Source organism: Larimichthys crocea, chromosome XXIII (assembly GCF_000972845.2).
Source record: "Larimichthys crocea isolate SSNF chromosome XXIII, L_crocea_2.0, whole genome shotgun sequence".
Classification (NCBI taxonomy): domain Eukaryota; kingdom Metazoa; phylum Chordata; class Actinopteri; family Sciaenidae; genus Larimichthys; species Larimichthys crocea.
Genome location: NC_040033.1, coordinates 5,129,497 through 5,153,353, shown reverse-complemented (window position 1 = coordinate 5,153,353; position 23,857 = coordinate 5,129,497). Strand labels below are relative to the sequence as shown.

General features: G+C 42.8%; 3 protein-coding genes across 8 annotated transcripts in view; all 3 read left to right on the top strand.

Annotated features, from left to right (window-relative positions):
• arhgap21a (Rho GTPase activating protein 21a) overlaps positions 1–15,214 on the top strand; it is a 77,447-nt gene extending 62,233 nt beyond the window's left edge. For 3 of the 6 annotated variants that reach the window (XM_019266996.2, XM_019266995.2, XM_019267001.2), the window contains 17 exons: positions 3,618–3,767; positions 3,861–3,963; positions 4,048–4,084; positions 4,346–4,465; positions 4,743–5,042; positions 6,166–6,230; positions 6,356–6,504; positions 6,596–6,738; positions 6,830–6,988; positions 7,135–7,213; positions 7,299–7,372; positions 7,477–7,566; positions 7,653–7,778; positions 7,875–7,916; positions 8,212–8,317; positions 10,774–10,805; positions 12,309–15,214. In XM_019266996.2, coding sequence (XP_019122541.2) covers positions 3,618–3,767; positions 3,861–3,963; positions 4,048–4,084; positions 4,346–4,465; positions 4,743–5,042; positions 6,166–6,230; positions 6,356–6,504; positions 6,596–6,738; positions 6,830–6,988; positions 7,135–7,213; positions 7,299–7,372; positions 7,477–7,566; positions 7,653–7,778; positions 7,875–7,916; positions 8,212–8,317; positions 10,774–10,805; positions 12,309–13,988 — 3,455 coding nt within the window. In that variant the 3' untranslated portion in view covers positions 13,989–15,214. The remainder of the gene's footprint in view (positions 1–3,617; positions 3,768–3,860; positions 3,964–4,047; positions 4,085–4,345; positions 4,466–4,742; positions 5,043–6,165; positions 6,231–6,355; positions 6,505–6,595; positions 6,739–6,829; positions 6,989–7,134; positions 7,214–7,298; positions 7,373–7,476; positions 7,567–7,652; positions 7,779–7,874; positions 7,917–8,211; positions 8,318–10,773; positions 10,806–12,308) is intronic. The other 3 variants (XM_019266999.2, XM_019266998.2, XM_019266997.2) reach the window with 2 other exon arrangements.
• Positions 15,215–16,549: 1,335 nt separating this feature from the next.
• Positions 16,550–19,456, top strand: apodb (apolipoprotein Db). The gene is made up of 5 exons (XM_010752468.3): positions 16,550–16,707; positions 17,765–17,879; positions 17,961–18,082; positions 18,191–18,276; positions 19,002–19,456. Exons 2-5 carry the CDS (start codon positions 17,769–17,771, stop codon positions 19,232–19,234), a joined length of 552 nt encoding a protein of 183 aa, XP_010750770.1. The 5' UTR covers positions 16,550–16,707; positions 17,765–17,768; the 3' UTR covers positions 19,235–19,456.
• A 655-nt stretch (positions 19,457–20,111) lies between these two features.
• Positions 20,112–22,076, top strand: otos (otospiralin). Its single transcript, XM_010752467.3, has 4 exons — positions 20,112–20,238; positions 20,372–20,438; positions 20,928–20,951; positions 21,644–22,076. The coding sequence occupies exons 1-4, from the start codon at positions 20,194–20,196 to the stop codon at positions 21,829–21,831; spliced, it is 324 nt and encodes a 107-aa protein (XP_010750769.1). The 5' UTR covers positions 20,112–20,193; the 3' UTR covers positions 21,832–22,076.
• Positions 22,077–23,857: the final 1,781 nt, after the last annotated feature.

The following is a 23,857-nucleotide window of genomic DNA, read 5'->3' as shown; positions in this document are numbered from 1 at the left end:
ACCCAATTCCTTTGTCCTAATGCACTGTGACATAACAGAAAAATAAGAACATTCCTGCAGCAATCTGCTCCAATTAGATTTCATAGTGCACTTGCAAACAATATGTGGAACAACTGCTGTACATTAGGCGTCAGCCAGATGTTTTGTAACACACACCAGCACATGCAAACTGTCACGTTCCCTTTTTGTTTACGATGAGGAGAAATCATAACAAACTGAATCTGGATTTACGTGCAGCCTTTTAAAATGTTGTTTGGTTTCTTCGTCTTCGTCTTTTCACATCTCTGCCAGCTCCTCAGCTGACGTGCTTGAACTTGACCTCGCGTCCTCCGTTATGTCGTTATATCGGTGACTCATCATCGGCCAATAAGAGCGGCTCTTGTGCTTCATTCATGCCCCAGGACCTGCAGGGGTGAACCTGCATCCTGCTCTTCCACAAACACACCTCAGCTCTTGCTTTTTTTAGTCGTCTAGATTAGATTTAGATCCTGAAATCATTAAAGCAAATGTTTTTCCACAGTGATCGTGTAAGATGGTTAAAGTTTTACATTCACACCTTCAAGGTACAGTTTGGTTGGCTGGAAACAAGCCTGACGCTGTCCAAACGTTAAAAGATTGTACGATCATTAGGGATGCAACGGTTAACCGATCTTATTATTAAACCACAGTTTAAAGTGTCACAGTTTTGTAACCATGAAGGCTCAACTACATCAAGTCTCCGATGAGTTAAGAGTTGGGTTCAATGTAAATCAACAGCAACAAAGCAGGAAAGGGAGCCTCACCAAAACAGTATATAATTAACTCAAGGGCACAACACCTGGAGATTCCTTATTTAACATTTACTGTGAAAAGAACGTGATTTTATCCATCTGTAGTGTTGAATTGTTGAATAAAATTATGCATTATAATCGTGAAACCGTGATTTTTCCTTCAGACTAACATCGTTTCATCAGAATCTGTAATCGCGTCATCCCTAACAGCAATAGTCTGGCACATAGTTTGGATTTGTTTCCCTTTGTTTCCATTCTTTATGCTGCACTAGGCTCACCACAACCTGACTCCAGCTTTAACAGAACAAGAAGAGTCAGTGTTATTGATCTTTTCATCTCAAATCAAAGCTGTTACGGACCTCAAGGGCTCGCAAGGCCCGAAACATATTTAAAGAAAACATAAAGACAAAAGTTGTCATTAAACCAATAATATTTTTTATTAATTCAAAAACAAACGAAATAATTCCCCAAGAAAACAACAAAACTAAAGGGTTGGAGGTTCCTGGCCAAAACAAACAAAACAAGAGAGAGAACACTGAGCCAGCCAACGGCCGTCGCACCCAGCATCCACTCCCAAACTAAGCCTGCCTAAAACCCACTACCTAAATGAAAAGAAAAGACCGAAAACAGGACTACCAAGGAACCCCCGAACCAAAACTAAAATAACAAAACCCAAACGGCTCCTGGCATCCAGAGCCTCACCTTCACACCGGATCACCTGCAGGGAAGATAGAGAGAGAGACAAGAGAGAGACACCTCTTTAAGTAAGCTCATGCTGATGAGACAATGAGTCTCACCTGGAGTCTCCTCTGTGCACAGAGAGAGAAAGAGAGAGGGAGAACAAGGGGTGGGGAGAAACAAACAAACAGTCCTACAAAAAACAAAACAAAAAAAAAGCAAGTAAGCACATTTCCCAAAACGTGTAACCAATATGAATATTTATGGATTAGCATCATCTGTTTAAAACTGAGTCAATCTTGATGTCCACAGCTGACATATCCCCAAAAATAAATAGTAATCGTACGTGTCAGACATCACTGAGTGCCGCCGTCTTCCCAGAAACGGGATCGGAGGTATATAAACAAGTGATTAAACGAAGTACACATCTGCCAGGCTTGGCAGAAATGAGGCTTTCAGTGTCTTGGGAGATGTGTTTGAGGTTTGAGGAGAGAGAGAGAGTGATCTGTACACAACTAACAAGCAAGATCAGATGTTTCGCATTAAGTTGTGCCATTGAAAGATTTGCATCAGTGCATTGGCACTCGGAGGAATTTAATCGTTTAGATATTTTTGTTGCTCTAGTTGTTTCTGACGGCGGTGTGAAAGGCTCCGTGTTAGAAAACAGATGCATTTCTCGAGATGGATTTATAATTTAAAACATACTTTAAAAAAAAAAAAAGGCATCACAACAAGTATGAAGTGAAAAACAACTTTATTCTCGTGTAGGCGGCGCTACATTTCCTCCCGCGTCACCACAGTCGCAGATATCATTCATTTCTTAATTTGTTTTTAGGGCTTGTCATTTTGCTGATATTGCATATCAGACAGTGTTGCCTGTGATGAGGTAATGTTAGCTGACTGCCCTGAGGTGTGCACCAGCTTATCTGACCGGACACGCGTCTCTACCGACTGACTGCGTCTCTGTCTGCATGACTTTGTTGCGTCCTCATCGCTGCGTTTTATTGCTGCCTGCTGGAATGTTTGTCCAAGTCTGCAGAGAGGGCTTTGTTTTGTTTTTGCATGATTTAATTTGCAATATAATTCCCGGTGCAGGCTACAACCTGTCGAGTAAGTTCTATATAAGCTCCGTCCTCGCGTTGAGGTGATAACAGCGGCTGATTCACCGCCTGAAATTCTCAGTAATCGTTGAAACAACTGCTTCTTGATTTCAGGCTGGGGTAGACAAAAGCAGGCTTATCACTTCCAGTCAGTGACTCTTAAAAAAATCACAACTGTCACCGATTTTTATCAGCTCTTTCCGGCTCAGAGAGCGAGATGTCAAAGACCTTTTTAAAGTCAGCGCTTTAGATTTCGCGAGATGTCAAAGACCTTTTTAAAGTCAGCGCTTTAGATTTCATCCCCAAACTGCAGAGCACCAGAGTGGGTCACCTTTTCACTCCATGCACGCTGTGTTTGACACTATAGAGTGATGCTACACTTTGTTGTAGCTGTGTGATCATGGCTCTGAAAATGATGAAGAAACAAAGCCAGAGTAGTAACGTCGTAGATCGCAGCGAAACTGGAAACAGAAGCTTGACTTTAGTGTGGCTCGGAGGTAGAGCGGGTCATCCCCTAATCAGATGATCGGTGGTTCGATCCCCGGCATGTCGAAGTGTCCATGGGCAAGATACCGAACCCTGAATTGCTCCCGAAGGCTGCGGCATCCGTGTGTGAATGAGATATGTAGTGTAAAAGCACTTTGAGTGGTCATGACACTAGAAAGGCGATATATAAGTACAGTCCATTTACCATTTGGTTTTCAGGAGAAGTAAATGGGAGACATAGCCAATATTTGTCTCTAGTGTAGAGCGAGTTCGTCTTAATATTATAAGCGAAGTGTGAAAAGGAAAATATTTTATCTTTAACACGATAACCTCCAAACTGATGTAGTTATTTAGCTCATGATGAGTTATTATCCATCCGTTTTGTTATAAAAGAGACTCTTTATTCAACATGTGGAAAAAAGCCTGCTGTGCCTAGTTACGGTTGCTAAGCTATGATTGGACAATCTCTGTTCTGTTTTTTTTTTTTTTTTTTTTTTTTTTGGTTACTAATAGTCAGTGACCTGACCTAAAACGCTCGATGTTTTCTCGCCCTCTAACTGAATTCCTCTGCTCGTGCCCTCAGATGAACCATCTAGTCCCAGCACCGACCAGGACAGCGAGCACATTCCCGCCTCTGCCGTGATATCCGGAGCTCCCATCATCATCACCACCATCCCGCCGAGCCCCACTTCTCCATCCACTCTCATCCGACGCCAGCTGTCACACGACCAAGGTACGTTCACGTTTTAAAAGCAGCAGCAGTGTTACGGGCACAGGGGCAGGTTATGAACGGTTACAAATCATCGTTTAACCCCTCTCTTAATAGATTCTCTCCGTCTCACAATTATTGAGTCAGATTCTGGTACGAAAACAGAGCGATCCAAGTCGTACGATGAAGGCCTGGATAACTACCGGGAAGAAAGCAGAGGGTGAGTTAAGACTCACAGCAGGAAAATCACCTTATATACACGACATCTTCCTCTCACTCATCACATCTTTTCTCTTCCATGCAGGAGGTCTTTAATACCTGGTTTGAAAAGTCTGAGGAAGGTGAGTCCCGTCCATATATGTGTGTGTTTTTCATCTGTGCTCACCTGACGCACGGCTGGTTTATCTGCGTTTCCTGCTTCCAAGTTAATCGGCTGATAAGCTCACACCCATTAGATAAACCTCATACATTATGGAGAATAGGGATGAAAGCAGCGACAAGCTTTCCTGGTAATAAAAATAAATGATTGAAGGACGACTGTGGGAGGTTTTATTTACGATATTTGTCTTAAAAACTGAAAGTATTCCTCGTCTCCGTCGCAGGCTGTGGACAGGTCGTCTGAAGATTCGGGGTCCAGGAGGGATTCTTCATCGGATGTCTTCTGCGACGCCACCAAGGAGGGTTTGCTGCATTTCAAGCAGCTGAACACAGATAAGGGCAAGGTGTGGACTCAGATCGGTCACATCGGATAACATCACACACTGACACAGAAAGCACGACCCGCCTTTATTCCCAGAGTACATCTCTCTGTCTGACTTTGAGCTGAACTGTACGTTTCACCTGTTTGACCTCCTTGTACGAGGTATTGTCTCCCATGTTGTCCCCGAGGCAGTGATTATGTACTATGCCCCAACAATAGGCGCATTTAGAGAAAGATTACAGTTTTGTTGTCTCCATTGTGCCTCCGTAAAAACTGTTTCTCATGACCTATTTCCGCAGCGGGTCGGAGGCGGTATGCGCCCGTGGAAACAGATGTACGCCGTTTTGAGAGGCCACTACCTCTGCCTGTACAAAGACAAAAAGGAAGGGCACGCTCACGCCAACTGCCAAGCGGTGGACGAGCCTGTGCCGATCAGCATCAAGGCGTGTCTGATCGACATCTCGTACAGCGACACCAAACGCAAGAATGTGCTGCGGCTCACCACGTCGGACTGCGAGTACCTGTTCCAGGCCGAGGACCGAGAGGACATGCTGGCCTGGATCCGAGTCATACAGGAGAACAGCAACCTGGATGAGGAGGTGAGGTTCAAAGATTTAATCCTGAGTGGCACCTTTCAGGAGTATGAATCATGCACAGATCTCCATGGTCGTGAATTTAAATGATTTTATTGGTGTACTTTGGTTTGTCAGCTTATACTGTTCTCAGCTGCCTCAGGGTCGCTCTGCAGGTGAACGTCCTCTGTCATAACACCTGACAGACTGTATGACTGTCACATCCCGTTAGCCTCCTCCTGGCTTCAGTCATGGCCCACTTTAACTTTATGTCGAACCTTTTTAATAATTCTGATTGTTTCTGGACCGGACGTACGAAGCCTTTGCTGCATGTTGTCCACCTCTCTCACTCCCTGCTTTCCTGTCAGATAAAGCTTGAAAAGCCCCAAAATCTTTATTTAAAAAAAAAATAAGTAAACTACATAAACTGCCCATAAACAGGCAGCCTCATCCAGCTATTTCAGGGCTGTGGATTATGCAAATAATTAGAGATTTAGTCGATTGATTCGCTTCTCTTATGTGAAGATTTGCTGGTTTTCTTTGTCTTATGTGACAGTTGAGCTGAATATTTTCGGTCTTTCGACTGCTGCATTTGAATCAGTCAAAATGGTCAATTTTTGAAACTATATTCAGCCTTTTTCACTATTTTCTAACATTGTATTGAGCTAATGATGAATTGTTTAATCAATAAAAAACATTACAGGGAATAAGTGTTAGTTGCAGCCCATGAACATGAGTTTCATCAGGTTAAAATGAGTGTTTTAAAGAGTTTGCTGGAATATTCATACGTGCAAACCTCACAGAAATACAGTAAGAGAACTTTAGGGTTAGAATTTCTGGCCGACATACACAATATGACCTATTTACAATAATACAATATTTATATGCATATTGGATATTTCTTCCTCACACCACTGTGTGCCCCCGGGCGTGTGAACCCCCCATCAGTAATTTAATCTCGTCTTTCCTCGAACCACGCCGTCCACACTTTGGCATTCCAGTGGTCTTACCTGTGTCACCTGATAGCCGCAGCTTATATAAAAGTCTATAGTGAAGCGAGGGTGTAGGGAACTGTTGCACCTGACGCCCTTAACTATCACCTATTGTGTCCCATTGTTTCCCTTCCTTCCTTTTTCCTTTCTTTTTTTAGAACGCGGCGTTCACCAGCCATGACCTCATCAGCAGGAAGATCAAGGAGTACAACACCTTGATGAGGTAAGTGGGAGCGGGGGGGGAGGAGACGAGGGGAGGTCCTCACACCTCGGGGAGAAGTTCACGCAGAGCGCTGGACGAGTTCGCCTCCGATTCGAAAGCTCATTTTCGTGTCTTATGCCTCGCAGCCCGACAGGCAGCAAGACGGAGCCGTCGCCCAAACCTTCGCGCCAGTCGCTGAGCATCAGACATACGCTGCTGGGAGGGAAAGGAGAGACCAAAGCAACAAGTCCACACTCACCCAAACCTGAGCAGGAGAGGAAGAACATGCACAAAGGTAGGAAGAGAGATGATTGATGTCTTTTGCAGTTGCATTATATTTTTAACTAATAATGCAAAATATTCTCATCGCTGCACCGTGCATGCAGATGACACCAGCCCTCCCAAGGATAAAGGGACGTGGAGGAAGGGAATCCCGGGGCTGATGAGGAAACCGTTCGAGAAGAAGCCGTCGCCTGGAGTCACGTTTGGAGTGAGGCTGGACGACTGTCCTCCTGCACAGAACAACAAGGTCTGTGCTGATTTCTGTTCATGATGAAACACCAAAGAGAATGAATGTACTGTACATGTGGAGGAAATCATTTTGTCCCTCTGTGCTCTAGTTTGTGCCTCTCATCGTGGAGGTCTGCTGTAAGCTGGTGGAGGAGAGAGGGCTGGAGTACACGGGCATCTACAGAGTCCCGGGAAACAACGCCGCCATCTCCAACATGCAGGAGGAGCTCAATAACAAGGGCATGAACGATATCGACATCCAGGACGATGTGAGTGGCTTTATCGATCCGGTGTTACTTGAATTAAACTCTCCTTGAAGTGTCACATTGCAGTCAGAGCCGCAGCACGTTGACAGTGCCCGTGCGTGAGCCTGAAATGATCGTGCACGTTGAATTAAACTGAATCTCCTCTGCAGAAATGGAGAGACCTCAACGTGATCAGCAGTTTGCTCAAGTCCTTCTTCCGTAAGCTTCCAGAGCCGCTGTTCACCAACGGTACGTTGATTTTTCAGAGGTTTGTTCATGACATCTAGTGGCCAAAAATGAAAACTACAACCCAACTTTTCTTTGCTACCTGCAGATAAGTACGCAGATTTCATAGAAGCCAACAGAACAGAGGACCCAGTGGAGAGACTCAAAGTGATCAAGAGGCTGGTGAGTTCATTTCATTTATTATCTGAAGTATCTGTTTCTAAATCACTTTGTTTTGTCAGCTGTACACCTCATGAAGTCCTAATAAAACATCTGTTCACTCGCAGCTTCACGAGTTGCCGGATCATCATTACGAGACTCTCAAGTTCCTCTCGGCTCATCTCAAAACTGTGGCTGAAAACTCCGAGAAGAATAAGGTGAGTAACTTCTTAATATCTTCATTTAGACTTGAGATTTCATCAGAGAATCGCAAAGTGTACAACGAAAACTTCTCGTTTGTTAGATGGAACCAAGGAACCTGGCCATCGTGTTTGGTCCGACTCTGGTGCGTACCACCGAGGACAACATGACCCACATGGTGACACACATGCCCGACCAGTACAGGATAGTGGAGACCCTCATTCAAAATGTGAGCATCGGATCTTTAACTGCTATTAAAGACATCGAACCAAACCACAAGTGAAGACAAAAACTGATTTTTCTTTTTATATTTCTTCTCTTCTAGTATGACTGGTTTTTCACTGAAGAGGGAAACGGAGATCCAGTGGTGCGTACAGGCTTCACCGCCGTTAAACTACCTTCTTCCAGCTCTGTCAGTTTAATATAAAATACTTTATTTGTCCCGAAAGAGGCGATTTTAGGCATGTAAGTGTGCAGATGCAAATAAATATAAGCAATTCAGTCACATAAAAACAGCCCAGAGATACAACATTTTGCTTTTATTCAGACAATCCTCAATTTATTCCAGTGCAAGGTGTGTTTTAGCTTTGAGGGAGCACACATTCCCATGAAACCTCCTCTTGAATCTGGTCCTAACTGTGCTCCCATCTGCTCCTTTTCAGGCTGTGTCCCAGGAGGAGAGCGCCGTGGAGTCCCAGCCCGTCCCCAACATCGACCACCTGCTCACCAACATCGGCCGCACGGGCACGTCGCAGGGTGAAGTATCAGGTAACACGCTGCCTTTCGGCAGACCGACTCTTTGGTGGGTTAACCTTTCTCTACCCTTTTTTCTCTCTGCTGGTGGTCAAAGAGGAACCCGTGGTGTGTAAAAAAAACAAAAACAAATGTTGATGATGATAACGCTGCTTCTTCCCGTAATAGGCCAAAGCTTCCCCTTTGCTTCCTTTTGGCTGTTGCCACTAGATAGAAATGTCTATGGCTAACGTTGAGTCCAAATGCCTGCGTGGGTTTCAGTGGGCGATTTATTTGCATCCCTGAAAGATGAAAGGATGCAATAAATTGTTACGCTTTGTTAATTTGCTTTACGAGATCTGTCCTCTCCTCCTCCTCCGTCTTCTAGGTCTAGTTTTTCTTTTTTAATCACCCCTGTGCTCGTCAATACCTCGTTTTGATCGACCCCCCCCTCCTTTATCCTGCCTACTGTTGCATTAATACGGCATGTTCTTTCCCCACGTCCGAAATAGTTTTTACAGTGAAAGGCGACCTCTGATTCCTCTGTCTCTAGTGAGGCTCTGTCGGGTGTCCTAAAGGCTTTCCCAGCATTCACACATACTGATCTTGACACAGGCCAAGTGGGAGGAGTCTATCACACCATGATGACACTGATGGACTCTATAATGTCCGTGATGGACAGCTGGAACTGTAGGAAGAAGGAGGATTGTTGCCCGCAGTGTAGCTGCCTAGTCTGCAGGAACCCGCAGTTCTTTTAAAGAGAAAACTAAAGCGTTAAAAACGGCGAGGAAAAAGGGGGGAAGCGAAGCGGCTACACACGGTACTGTGCAGGCTTTCTATCAGAGTGTACCTAACGCAGGCCGGTGCTACTGTCTGAAAGGCTCTCCGCTGTCTCTCCTCACTGTCTCGCAAGCTTGCCAACGGGAGAGATAGCATGGTATGGTTTCTACGTCATCAGTCAAGTGTGCGCTTGCATTAATCGTGCCATCATCTGTATTGTAAAGGGGTGTATAGGGGGGCTCGGCTATGTCACACACACAAAAAAACAAATTTCTCTTGAGCTAGACACGAAGGATGATGTGAGATTATAGAGCAGGTGAGGACTGATGTAGGTTTTCCTTGCTGACACTCTCTTTCTCACGCAGTGTCCTCTCTTTCTCATATAGCTAGCCCCTCTGTGACCCCCGTCACCTTCTCTCTCTTTTTTTTTTTTGGTTTCGTCCATAGTCGTCATCTCTGTCATCACCGTGTCACTGTTGTCATGGCAGCTCATGTCACCTCACGTTGCTTTTGTATGAATCAAAATGTGCACAGAGTACTGACAGTACGATCCAACCACAGTTTTCTTTGCTCGTGTTTAAACCAGTGGTTTTTAATCCATCTAATACAAACATCGTGATATTTATTTACTCTTAGACTCTCGTTTTCTTTTTGCCCCTGCACATTCACATATCTTCGCAAATATCTTCTATATTTGGTGAGTTTTTTCAGTCAGAGACCAAGCAACAAGTAGCAAGAAGGACTTTTCTTGTAGTCCAGCAAACCTTGGACTACAATTCCCTTGACGTTTTTAGCCACACAAGTTCTCCTGGTGACAGGTTTAACTGACTGACGTGAGTGTTTTGAGATGTTTCTCTGACTGACAGCTTGCTAAATAAAGATGTTTTTTTGTAAAATACTGTGAATTACTGTGTACAGTTTTTAAGATATTCAGATAAAACTCCTCCCAGCTCATGGACCTTGTTGCTGTCCAATAAAAAAATGTGTTGAATGAATTTTTAAAACCTTTTGGGAGATCCGTCACGAAGCAGAAAACGAAGCTATTTTTACAAGCTTGTTAAGAATTTCCGTTTTGGAGACGGACACAGTGACAGAAACAGGTTAGGAGATATTTATTGTCATGTTGGGATCCACTGGTCTTCTCTTCTTACAAGAATAAAAGGAGTTTTGCAGAGAAACTTTCAAAGTAAGACAGGAAGGAATGTTAAAACAAACCTTATTTCAGATGTTTTCACGATAGGGTTCATACGTTCATACGTGGATATTAACTCATCAACATCAGTCACCATCCTTGTGTTGCATGGCACATAACTGCCTCGCTGTCCAGCTGCTGTTAAATGTCCTCGTCATGTTCATTGCTGCAGTTGCACTCAGTATCACTCAGAAACTTTGAGGAAAGATAATATCCGTGGTCGTCTTGGACTCGATGTTAGGTCGGGGAGAAAGAACGTCACATGCCACGTAGATGATGTGGACCTGAGTGTAACGTAGAGCTCATCTCGTCCTGTCCTGTGTGAAGCATGGCCTGTTGTCTGCTCATGTGTGTGTGTGTTGCTCATCAGTGTGTTCTGTGTTCTCATCAACATGGTTCCTTTCTCCTTTTTTTCCTCCCTGATTCATGTTTCCACGTCGCACCTCCTCCTCCATGTGTCCGTCTGCGTCGTAGAAAAACATCTTCTAACTTGTCCCTCTCGTTTCTTTTTCGTCCACAGATTCACCGACTAGTGACTCAGCTAAATCAAAGGTGAGTGTGTTTGTGTGTGTGTGTGTGCGGGCCCGGCGTTAACTCCTCTCAGGCCACAGGTAGTGTGTAGGATGACAGGGGAGGTAGGTGACGAGCGGGAAAGATCGCCTCCACCTCCAGTCAGCATCACAAACTGCACAGAGTTGTTTCACCCAAATCACACGAGGAACGACTTCTCTCACGTAAAATCTCGTGTTTTTGGGATCATGGGATTTCATATGTATGCATACAGCATTGAAAAAAGTACAGTTAAAGGTCCAGTGTGTCAGATTTAGGAGTATCTATTGGCAGGAATGGAATACAACATTCATTAGTATGTTGTTATTAGTGTTTAATCACCTGAAAATAAGAACCGTTATGTTTTTATTGTCTTGTAATGAGCCCTATATCTACAGTAGCCCAGAACAGACAAACTAAACTCTGATCTATGACCTTTTTGCTTTTTATGTGAATTACGGAGCCAGAGTTTTTCCCTACATGTTTGCACGCCAGAGGGTGAGGCATGGGGGAGAGTATTCATTTGGTTGCAATCTGCAGCTTCGCCACTAGGTGCAACTAAATCGCACATACTGGACCTTTAAGAAAATCGGCAGCAGTTTTAATCTGGGACAGTCTCAACCCTTATCAGATGAACTAGATTGTGCAAAGACAAGACATGTCAGAAACTTGACACCCACAGGTTTATTAAAATTCACCATGAAACGACTCATTTTGTTGAGTTTTCAAATCATTAGATATCTCTAATGAGATCTTTTCTGTTTTCACAGTTTGACATTCGTTTCAATAAAACTCAATAAGTTAACTCTCGGACCTTTCAGTCCATTGGAAGTACTTTTTACTGAAGAATTAGTCTGATTGAAAGCTGTTGACAGCCTGTTGTTGTGGATCATTTAGAGTAACCAGGTCAAAATGTACCACAAATATTGAAGTATTCATATCCAAAGTATCACGATGGTTATTTGAAAACCTCAACAAACTATCTGCTGACAGATACCTAGTTGTTTTCTTGTGATTTGGGTGAACTCTCCAGTTTATGAGTCGTCTGTCAGTACAGATCAGACAAAACCTTTTGTACATCCAGTGAGCCACAGCCTCCTTTCATGAGATTTCCGCTTCATGACGCACTGAATTTAATACTTGTGGTGGGAAAGCTCAGGATTATGTATCATAAGAGAAGCAGGTGCTTTCCATCACCGCGCTGCTGTTATGTGGCTGCTTTCGTTGAGGCTCGCGCAGGGATGCTTCAGTTCATGCTGCGCTACCGCTTCTCCTGCTTCTGCTTTAAGGCCGGCATGGAAACAACAATGTGCTCCCTGTTTATGACGCCTGTTAATGTTCCTCTCTCTGTTCACTTCTCTGGTTTTGTGTTGCTTCACGGGAGCAGGTGGAGTACAGGTTTAAGTTTCCAGGCAGGGGTGAAGGGTTTGTTGTTCTCTTTGACGTGCTCCTTTGTGTTCCTCTGCGTCAGGAATACTCATTTTGTCCTCCTCCCCTCGTCTGCAGGGTTCCTGGGGCTCAGGGAAGGACCAGTGCAGCAGAGAGCTGCTGGTCTCCTCCATCTTTGCTGCAGCCAGTCGCAAAAGAAAGAAGTCAAAGGAGAAGCCGCAGCCTAGCAGCTCAGATGATGATCTGGACGCCGTGTTCCCCAAGAAGGAAATCTCTGGCCAGAAGCCGAACCACCACGGCCTCCAGACTGAAGTGCAGAGCGAGACTCGTCCTAGCCCCAACGCCAAACCCAACGCAAAGCAACCAGTACGACCGGAGGAGAGGAAAGAGAACGGGAGAACTGTGGAGCTCACACCTAAAGTCAAGAGGGAGCATAGGAACTCCTTATTCCTGAAGGAGAAGACTCCACCCAGGCACCCCTCGCCTTCCCCCTCCCCATCCCCGATTATGTCCAGCTACCAAACAGCTCCTCGGGGGAAGTCCTCCCTGTCAGATCCTCCATCCCAGCTTGATGAGAACACCTCAGACCTCGGGACGATGAGCTCCGGAGCGTCAGTGCCACGGTCCCGACCGAAAAAGTGGACCGCGGGAACGACCATCGATCTTCCCGCGGGAGTAAACGTCGGGCTGGGCGCAGGTCCAGGGGCGTCAGCCGGCGCAGAGGTGAGCTCCATCACCTCAGACTACTCCACCACTTCGTCCATCACATTCTTGACCGGAGCGGAATCCAGCGCGCTCAGCCCGGAGCTGCAGGGCGGCGAGGAGGCCGATGACGAACGCAGCGAGCTCATTAGCGAGGGACGACCGATGGAGACGGACAGCGAAAGTGACTTCCCGGTTTTTGCACCAGGCGGTGGAAGCAGCCAGTCTACGCCCTGCCCAGAGCAGAGTCTGGAAAAGAGCGAACCAAGAGGAGGTGGAGCAGCTGAGGGGAGCAACACACCAAAACTGGAAGCAAGGCGCCTTTTCCCATCACACAAGATGATCGAGTGCGACACCCTGTCCAGGCGGTGGTCCCTAAGACAGAAAACGGACAGCGAGTCATCGGTGGAGGGTGTAGCCGGGAGTGGGGAGCGCAGTGAGGGTAGGGCGGAGTCTTCCTCGCGTCTCTCTCGAGTCCTGGAGGTGATGAAGAAAGGGAGGTCGACAAGCAGCCTCAGCTCATCCTCACGCAGCGAGTCGGAGCGTCCTGAACCAGCCTGGCACCTTAAGATCACCGAGAGGCTCAAATTCAGGTTACGCACATCCGCCGATGACATGTTCACCCAGAAGAACCGAACTCCAGAGGCCCGGGGGAAGAAGAAGAACATCCGCCGCAGGCACACCATGGGCGGGCAGAGAGACTTCGCAGAGCTGGCGGTCATCAACGACTGGAGGGAGCAGGGTGGCGTGGACCAGGCGGCCGATCTGTCAGCTCTGGACCGCCTCAAACCCAGATGCTCCTCTCAGGACTTCTCCATCCGGGACTGGATCACCAGAGAGCAGTGCAGAGGCTCCGACTCGAGCGTTGAGGTCGCGCCCAAAGCCGTACCCGAGGACGATCCTCCAGACGCCCCGGAGGTAGCTCCGGAAAGACCTCCGCCTTCTGCGTCACCAGGCGCGCAGCCGCTATCGGGGGAGCACGTCAACGGTAGCGGGCTGCAAGGCAAAAACAAAGCCAGCCTCGGCGCCGACGCTCACCCACACAAACTGTCCGGAGCACAAGTCGTCCGCTCACGGTTCTACCAGTATCTGTGAACCGTGTTCGTACGGACACGAGTGAATGCGTAAATGTACGAATGTGTGTATTTCAGCTTCCACGGTGACTGCACAATATTTTTTCTACAAAGTATACTTTATGTATCTACTGTACATACTGTAAATAGGCCTAACGTGATTGTTACTGGAATAATGCTGAAGAGATGTTTATGTGTGTAATTCCACTGACTTTGTTGGTCAAACTGGAACCGTCCCGCAACTTCCTCCCGCCCTAACGCGAGAATGTGACCTTGCTGTCGACGTGTGATGTTTTTCGAAGGACGGACGTGGACTCTGGATTGTTACGCAGCACTAAAAAGGGTCAACTTATTACTGAAGAATGCAGGAGGAAGCCTTTTTTTTAAAGGAATCACGGCTCAGTTCTTCCTATTATAAGCGGTATGAAGAATGTATTACTCTCTTTGGACTAACACTAGATGCTTCTGACAATATTGTCATTTTCAAAACAACATGTACGTGTTTTTTTTTTGTCTGTACTTGAAGTATGTGGATGTAACCGAAGGCTGCTTTCTGCGCTGGGTGCTGTGGGAAGTTTGTTTTTTCACAGCACAGTCACACAACAGCCAGATATTAGCTCGAAGGACCGGAGGATTATTATAGGTTTATCAAATAAAGACTGAAGAAAAATCAGTAATGAAGTGCTGATACTATAGTATGTAATGCTTGGTACAGTAGTTTTTTTTGTTTTTTTTATTTCCAAACTGTGTCCAGTTATAGCCCAAAAGTTTGTACATATGTGCGAATTGTTTTTATCTCAAGAAAAAGTGCCTCTTTTCTTTTTTTTTCCTCTCTTTTATTTAAACTGTTGTTACCGACAGTTGTCAAGATTAGAATGAAATTTTTCAAAAACCATTTTTAGGAGACAAAAAAAAACCTCACAGGCATTCCAGAGATTTCTTTTTTTGTTTTGTTTCGTGGTCTTTCCTGTCTGTTGTTTTAGTTAAACTCACAGCGACATCAGAGCGTTCAGATTTATGTCCGTGTCCATGTTTTATTATAGTTTTATATATAATAACCCCCCTCCCCTCTCTGTATTTTTCGAGTGCATGGGCGCTTAAAACCTGGGAGAAAAACAACAAACTTATCTTTGAAAAAGTGCATGAGACAATGTTTTCTAAAACATCTCGCCTGTGTGCAGAAAAAAAAAACATGGGTGCGACGCCCTCCCTCAACAAACACTGGAAATAAATCATCTTTATTAGATCCGTGTGTCTGTTTGGTGTCATTGTTTTATTCCCGGAAACATTCGGAAAGAAAACTTCTTAATGTTTGCCAAAGTGCAAAAAGATTTATGTTCATCCTTTTTTTTTACTGAAAACTTCACATTGACTGAGTGAAATAAGCCTGTTCATGTTAACAGTAATGTAAACATCCATATCTATAATAAACATCCATCATAACTGGAATAAGTACGGCTGTCAGGGACATGCATCACCTCAAAATCAACACTTCTCAGATGTAAACATATAATAAAGATATAAGATGTAATATTTTAGTACACTATAGCGAAGCTTTTAAGGTGGAAATTGTTTAGTTTCAGTGTAGTATAGTAGTATAAACATAACCGTCATAAATGTGACAAATTTTGATTAGTTTTCTTTAAAATAAATGAATTCCTGCTAAAAATATGAACCTTTTCTGAACATATCTGACATAAACTTAAAGTCAGAGGACCCATAAAAATCTTGAAGGTTTATATCTGTTTGTCTATGAAGCTACAAGCCTCAAGCTGAATCCCTGATGTGATAATAAGCAGGGCGTGAGGCTAACATGAAGGAATGCCCTTCAACTTGTTTTCTCTGGGGTTGGTTTATTCATAGTCTGCTGACAATTTAGTTTTTTTGACATAAGAATGAAGGGAGGTGCAGATGAATGTATGAATAACAGTGTGTGTCACACTGAGGTCACGTCCTGATGTTGTTTTTGAGCAAAAATATATGTTTTTACTTTGACTATGAAGAGAGAAAACTGAACCTCTTTAACAGAATTATATTCCTGTCAGTGCAGTGGAGGCTTTGAATCGGCATGGACATGAACTAGAAAGATTTAAATATTTTAAAAAACTACTAAACAAAATGATTTAAAATTTTTTTTTTCTTACTCTGGCGTCATCTGGTGGTTTGATCAAGAATGACACTATACGACAATGTACTGACAATAAAACAACAATAATAAATATAGATTAGCCCTTAAAACAAAATAATACAATAAATAAATAATTAAAACAATTAGCATATAAAACAGAAAATCAAATAAAACAAAACGCCAAACTACAACAATATAACATCAAACTGTAAAATAAAATAGAATAAAACGTAATTCTAAATAACATCAAACTGTAAAATAAAATAGAATAAAACGTAATTCTAAAAGTTTTTTCTGAGAAAAAATAAATAAATGTGTGCATACACATGTTATTCATTCAGTCTTACACACACACACACACACACACACACACACACACACACACAGCGTCTGCATTGTCACAACGTGGGAATGTGCGCGTGGTGACAATTTAACTAACGAGCTGCCTCGTGCTGCCGCCGGAGTGACGTAACGTGGACGTGAAGACACCTCTGTGTTTGTCGTGGGAGCTCGAGACAGGTTTGATCATCAGCAGCAGCAGAAGCAGCACGAGCTGGGACAGAGCGAGCTGCAGCCTCAGACCTCCACCTGACCTCACCTCCACACCTGACAGGTAAGAAAGGGTTCACCTGATGGGAGCTATGATCACATGTTCAATTAACAGGGTCATTTTTGTAATTAACTCTAATTTTAAACACTTTTCTTTCTCTCTCTGTGGTCCTACTTTAGTTTTTTACTATAATATTTAAATGAACAATAACTTCTAAACATGAGGCCGAAGTTCATTAAGAAACTCTTTTTCATTTTTAAGCTGTTTTGTTGTTGCACACTGCTTGTATGAAGCTGTTACGTGAAACTGGGCGAACAGGTGTGGCAACATGTGATGTTGTGTAAAAAAGAGACAAAAGAAAAGATTCTCATGAATCTCATGTTCTCCTGTGGAGAACAACAAGCTGAAATGTATGTAGGTATGTCATGCATAACACCCTGCATGGTCTGGAGTTAGACTCTCATTTGAACCCTTTGACATGTCATTATCAAGCCTATATACACATTTTTTAAGTAGCTAACAACACAATGAATAAAAGGAATCATTTGTGGTGTGATTTATCGTCTTTATTTTGCATTAATTCCCAAATAAAAGTGCAAATAACACAGATTAAACCTCATAAACAGTAACAGATTAGTATGCAGCAGTATGTGTCTGTACAAAAAGTAACTTTACTCAAACCTTACATTACTTTCGAGGGCAGATGTTTAACATTTTAACAAGAGCTGTGCCAGAAAATCTCTATTTACATCTAACTCAATTTAAAGTGCATTGTTATTGTCCCTTATTTCTGATTTTATACCGAAAGATTTAAAGTTGTTCCATTAGATGATTGTTCTCATCAGTGTTGATACATTGTGTAACTTTGTGTACCATAAACTAACAGATGTTAAATCATGCTGATGCCACACGGATGTGTACTCAGGTGAATGGTGTCATTGTAACTTCATGCTCCGGTTACGCACCCACGACAAGTACGTAACGCTTTACGGCACTAAGTCAAGTCAGTGTCGTGCCAGAACTGGAGCTGGGCAGGAGGGTAATCCAGGACGTTGCGCAGTAGTTATCAAACTTAGATGTGTGTTCCACTTTAACTCGATATAATCTTCCCTTCTGAAAGAACGATGTCGGCCGTCTACCTTCTCCTGCTGCTGCTCCCTCTGGTGTCAGCTCAGACCTATCACTGGGGTCCCTGTCCTAACCCGAAGGTGCAGCCCAGCTTTAACGTCCAACAGGTAAACACACAAAAGAACATTAATTTATACACACATCGTGCAGTGAACTACACAGGACTAATGGAGCCTCTCTGTTGACAGTATATGGGACGGTGGTACGAGATCGCGAAGCTCCCTGCGTCCTTCGAGAAAGGAAAGTGCATCGAGGCCAACTACGCCGTGAGGAAGGACGGTACCATTCAGGTGCTGAACTCTCAGTTCTAGTGAGTATACAAACATTTCATTTAATCCTGAGGCTGTAGCATGGACTTCTGATGATCTGGTACGTCCCTCACACATTTTAAATAGAAGAGTTTCTGCCTGTCTCTCAGTAAAGACAAAGTGAGGGTGGCAGAAGGAACAGCAGTGGTTCCAGACAAGAGAGAACCCGCCCAACTCGGAGTCAGCTTCTCGTACTGTGAGTACTCTTCTTCATCTTCAGCCGTCTCATCTTTAGAGATAATCGGGTTTCTAATAATGCTAGACCTGAAATCATCATAACCTTTTACATAATTGTACAAAATGTAATGTTTTTCACAGACTTTCCACTCATGACCGACCTTATTCGAGTTCATCCTGTTGCGCACATACCTTGTGAATGATGATATATCGGCTGACACATGATGCAGCGGCCTCACCGCATTTGTAATTTCAATGACAATGAGCCAGTCTGTCTGTCTGCAAATGATCTAATCTGCTCCACGTAGTCATCAGTGGATGTTTATGTCCTTTATCAGCACAACTTGAGCATTACATCTCTCAGGCAGGACAACTAGTAAGAGCCACAGCGAATGAGGATGTCAACATTTTAAAACTTTGATGGATTATCTATCAGGGATGTCCAAATAGAAATACCTCAGTGAATATTGGCTGGATTGCCATGATATGAGGTACAAATTTCCATAGTTCCTAGAGGTTGAATCCCAATGATTTTGATGACCGTTCAGATTAATTAATAATGACAATAATCGTTAGTTGCAGCCCTACAGCAAAACTATAGACACAGCCTTGTGTATATATATATATATTGTTCGTCAGTATGCAGATGATACCTGCATTTATTTATAAGTGCGAATCTGAAAGAGAACATTTTGTGTCCAGCCTTGTAAAGCTCTCTTACGTCTCTGTGACTTCTGCTCCCAGTTACTCCATACAGCCCTTACTGGATTCTGTCCACGGACTACACCAGCCTGTCCGTTGTGTACTCTTGCACCGACGTTCTCCGCTTGTTCCACGTCGACTACGCCTGGATCCTCGGCCGGTCACGCTTCCTGCCTCCAGAAACCGTGCGATACGCTCAAGACCTGCTGATCGGCGAAGGAATCGACCTGTTCAGGATGCAGTCCACGGACCAGACAGGCTGCAAGGACGATTAGGGGATTCATGGTGACTTCTACTCCACGATGTCCGGCTGAAGAAATTATTTGTATCCTATCAAACACACTGGACTTCACTGCTGTTGCTGCCTTTTTGATTTTTGATTTTTTTTTTTGGATTAGATGCTGAAATATTAATTCTGTGATTACGAAATATCGACTTTAATCAGTCTAACTTGAATAATCGATGAATAAAAGTGACCTTATGGAATTACTAACAAACCTTGTATTGTGATTATTGAACTAGCCCATCATCTCTCCGGTGACTATTATCTTCAGGTCAACATGGATCAAATCACACCACTGCAACAATTAACCCTGCACCTACATCTATCTACGCTTTGACTGAGAGCCAAAGTGCCATACTGCATTTGAAAGTATTTAATGCAGATAAGATTTTAATGCAGGATTTTCACAGTGTGGTAATAGTTCTTCCTCATACTTACATACCGTTTCACAGCTCAAAAGAAAAGAAAACAAACAAAAGAAAAAACGCCAACATCATCCAAAAGGCATTGTAACCCTTCACCCTTTGAGACAGGATCACCATTGACTCCCAAATGATCAACTCAAGACTGCTCTTTGACCGAGAGTAGAAAACTCATGTTGCAATCTGATTGTTGCTGATTGTGAAAGACAAAATCTTCTCCGGTGGGAAAGAGTTGGATTGAAATTGGTTTGTCTGGAATTATCCTCTTGTATAACATGAACTCAGGTAATTCTGAGTTATAATCTGTGTATTATTAATATTATTATTATTATTATTATTATTATTAGCAGTAAGAGGTTAAAACAAACATGCACGGATAGATTTAGAAGGACTCCACTGTGTAAATACAGGATAATCTGGGCAAGACTTGGCGGTGTTGTGTGTGTTTGTGTGTGTGTGTGTGGGGTGGAGGTCCACTGGCTCTTCCTCCACTGAGCCCCTCACACCACAGACCACTGTGAACCAGCAGATGAACAGCAGCAACTCTCTGCACGGCTTCACAAACCATTTACAGGTAAACATCTGCCACAATTTCACATCATCTTAACATCGTTTTACTGAATTATGATGACTTTTAGGAATTATTAGGAATTCTTACTATGCACTGAAATGACTGTAGAGCACTATGGGAATTTGTGTTCATTTAGGAAGGCAAGATGAAGCTGTTGGTGTGGCTGAGTGTTCTCCTCTGCCTTTTTGCCTGCCACCTCAGCGGTGAGTTTCTCCTTTTTTTTAAAAATCTAAACTTCAGGTTTGAAATGTTCTCGAATGCAGTTCGCGTGTCGCAACTGAAATATTGCACAGCAAAAAAACATGTAGTGATGAAATATTTATACATGCATATATCAAAGTAGCTGCGTATGAATCACGCATGATCGTCCCAGATGTGACGGTGCTGCATCTACAGGAGAGCATTTGTTTTTTTGGCGACTGCGTGTGTGCACAAAGACGACTCTGTCCGATGAGGAATTCTTAAGGCTTCATACATCATTCATGTGTGTGTGTGTGTGTGTGTGTGTGTGTGTGTGTGTGTGTGTGTGTGTGTGAAATGGTCAGCAATAATATTTGAGGAGGGAGAAGGTTTCCTGCAGTCCTCTGGGAAAAAGCTCAGTTTTCTGCGTTTGAATCCCGTCTTTGTATTTGGGAAGGCCTGGAATGTTTGGGAATGTTAATTTTCTCTCTCTCTCTCTCTCCTCCTCACAGAGGCCAGAGTCATCCCCGAAGGAGGTACTGTACATAAATAACTCTTCCTTTTTCCTTCGACAAACACAAACTACCTCAGATATTACAGCTTTCTATCTTTTGCACTTCCTCCTCCAAAAAAAAGAATCAGCTTTGTCTTTGTCAGGCAACTTTATGCTTCTACTCCACTACATCATTTGTAGTTACTAGTTACTTTTCAGATCACTGTCCTGCCCTGTGTGTCTACATGTCATGACCCTGAATGTGTTTTTCTCTGATGAACTGAGGGATGTAACGTTCCTTTGTGTGTTCAGAAAAGTCTTCTGCTTCTTAAGCTAAACAAATTATTCAAAAACCTCTTTGATTAACTGGAAAATGCATCAGCACAAAGCTAAAAACTAATGGAAAGTTGACTCTAGAGATACGTGCTTCAAATTTAGCTCAACCTTAAACATCTACAGCAGTAAAATGCAACATGTATGTATCCAAAAACAAAGTTTCTAGTAGTAAAACACTGACGAGGAGTGCTCTACTGCAGAACGAGTACCTTTACTTTCAACACTTCAAGTTTTGAATGCAGGAGTAAAATGTTCCAGTGTGTAAATGATATTTATACTTAAGTGAAGTACCTTGATCCTTCTTCCACAACTGCCTTTTAGACGTACTACTCTGTAGGGCTGCACACACACTGGCTGATCACATCCCGTCCTCCCTTTGACCTGCTGTGTGTCTTTCAGTACCATACGATGAACCACCAGCTGTTCCCTACTGGCCCTACTCCACCTCTGACTTCTGGAACTACGTCGAATACTTCAGATCCATCGGCGCCTACAACCACATCAACGAGATGGCCCGGGCCTTCTTCGCCCACCAGCACCTCGGAGACACTCTGGGATACGAGACCAATGCTGGACATGAACACTGAGAGGGGAGCTGGACGGAGGGAAAGGAAAAGAGCGGGGAGGGAGTGAAAATACACAGGAATGCATTTCTTACTTTGAAAGTCAGGAAAGAGGACGAGGAAGTTCATTTAGAAATGAAATAAGGTGATAGCACAGCGAATATAGTGCTGTTTGTAGCGTAGCCGTACATGTAGAACAAATGTAGAGTTTGTAGGATTGTATAATAACTTCATGTAATGAGCCACAAATAAATAAAACACTTTTCAAATATGTAACAGGGTCTATAAAATGATTTCATTTCCTTTTTTTATATTTTAGTTGAATCCTCTTAAAATTTCTTTCTTTTGTTTTCTTTCTCTTTTTTTCATGGACTAAAGATTAAAAAAATTAATATCAGTGTCTGCACCATAAAATTCACAATAAGCGTATAAATTAGTTAAAAATGTATCAGCTATTATTAATCTCAGGATATCTGCCAGTCGTGCAGTTAAATATTTGGTGAAGATATATTTATGTTGTTGGTTTTATAGCCATGTAATCCATGCTCTTTTCCATACAGTGTTACCCTTATTTATTACTACATTTTGTTAATTATTCCAGACTTCATTCAGCGACAGAAATCCCCTGGGACAGAATAGAAGAGATTAAATTAACATGAGAAGGTCATGAGGTGTAAAATACATTTACCTGATGTGCATAAGTACAATAACTCAAATACATACAAAGTATGTACTTTTTGATTTGTTGTTACCTTTCAGGTCAAGAAAACATATGAGCTTATAAACTAATTTATTTTTCATAAATATCAAACTATTAAATTATATTTTTAACTATATTATTATTATTTTTAATGGGGAGAAGCTGCTCCTGTCACACTTTATATACAGCTCTGTTGCTGGAAGTAAAGAGCATCACTCTTGTGAAAACACATCAGGAAATATTATATGAAATACTGTTAAAATCATCCAGATTAGCACAGCAGGGGAGGGAAATAACGTCCATGTGGGTACCAGCTCACTTAACAAGGGAATGAAGAAGCAGATAAAACTGCAAAGGAGGCAGCAAAGAAAAAGGAGGTGGGAATGAAAGTGAAATGATCAAAAGCAGAAGGAAAAAGTTTAATATGGAAAGAAATAATCAATCAATGGAAACAATAATGGAAGAAGCAGGAGAGACATTTATATAAACTACAAGGTGAAGTAGGAGAGGTAGCAGAGCAGATAACTAAATAATACACTCAGTTATTTAGAGTTCCCCGGAGTTTCTGTGCTCTGTCATCCAGCAGGTTCTCGTGGATCACGACGCCCACTACATATATTATTACTGTCATTATTACTACCATATTCATGACTAAAGATTAAAATAAATAAATAGCAGTGTCTTTACTGCACCATAAAATTCACATAAGTGTATAAATTAGTTAAAAATGTACACAGCTATTATTAATCCAAGATATCTGCCAGTCGTGCAGTTAAATATTTGGTGAAGAATATTTTTATGTTGTTGGCTTTATAGCCATGTAATCCATGCTCTTTTCCATACAGTGTTACCCTTTTATTACTACATTTTGTTAATTATTCCAGACTTCATTCAGCGACAGAAATCCCCTGGGACAGAATAAAAAAGATTAAATTAACATGAGAAGGTAATTAGGTGTAAATACATTTACCTGATGTGCATAGTACAATAACTCAAATACATACAAATATGTACTTTTTGATTTGTTGTTACCTTTCAGGTCAAGAAAACATATGAGCTTATAACAATTTATTTTTTATAAATATCAAACTATTAAATTATATTTTTACTATATTTATTATATTTTTAATGGGGAGAAGCTGCTCCTGTCACACTTTTATATCAGCTCTGTTGCTGGAAGTAAAGAGCATCACTCTTGAAAACACATCAGGAAATTATTATATGAAATACTGTTAAAATCATCCAGATTAGCACAGCAGGGGAGGGAAATAACGTCCATGTTGGGTACCAGCTCACTTAACAAGGAATGAAGAAGCAGATAAAACTGCAAAGGACAGGAGCAAGAAAAAG

Excerpts from the sequence above, each read along its gene's own strand:
- apodb (XM_010752468.3), top strand. The coding sequence starts at position 17,769 with ATGTCGGCCGTCTACCTTCTCCTGCTGCTGCTCCCTCTGGTGTCAGCT. Across the intron at positions 17,880-17,960 it reads CCAGCTTTAACGTCCAACAG|TATATGGGACGGTGGTACGA; the intron begins GTAAACACACAA and ends CTCTGTTGACAG. Across the intron at positions 18,083-18,190 it reads GTGCTGAACTCTCAGTTCTA|TAAAGACAAAGTGAGGGTGG; the intron begins GTGAGTATACAA and ends CCTGTCTCTCAG.
- otos (XM_010752467.3), top strand. The coding sequence starts at position 20,194 with ATGAACAGCAGCAACTCTCTGCACGGCTTCACAAACCATTTACAG. Across the intron at positions 20,239-20,371 it reads GCTTCACAAACCATTTACAG|GAAGGCAAGATGAAGCTGTT; the intron begins GTAAACATCTGC and ends GTGTTCATTTAG. Across the intron at positions 20,952-21,643 it reads CAGAGTCATCCCCGAAGGAG|TACCATACGATGAACCACCA; the intron begins GTACTGTACATA and ends TGTGTCTTTCAG.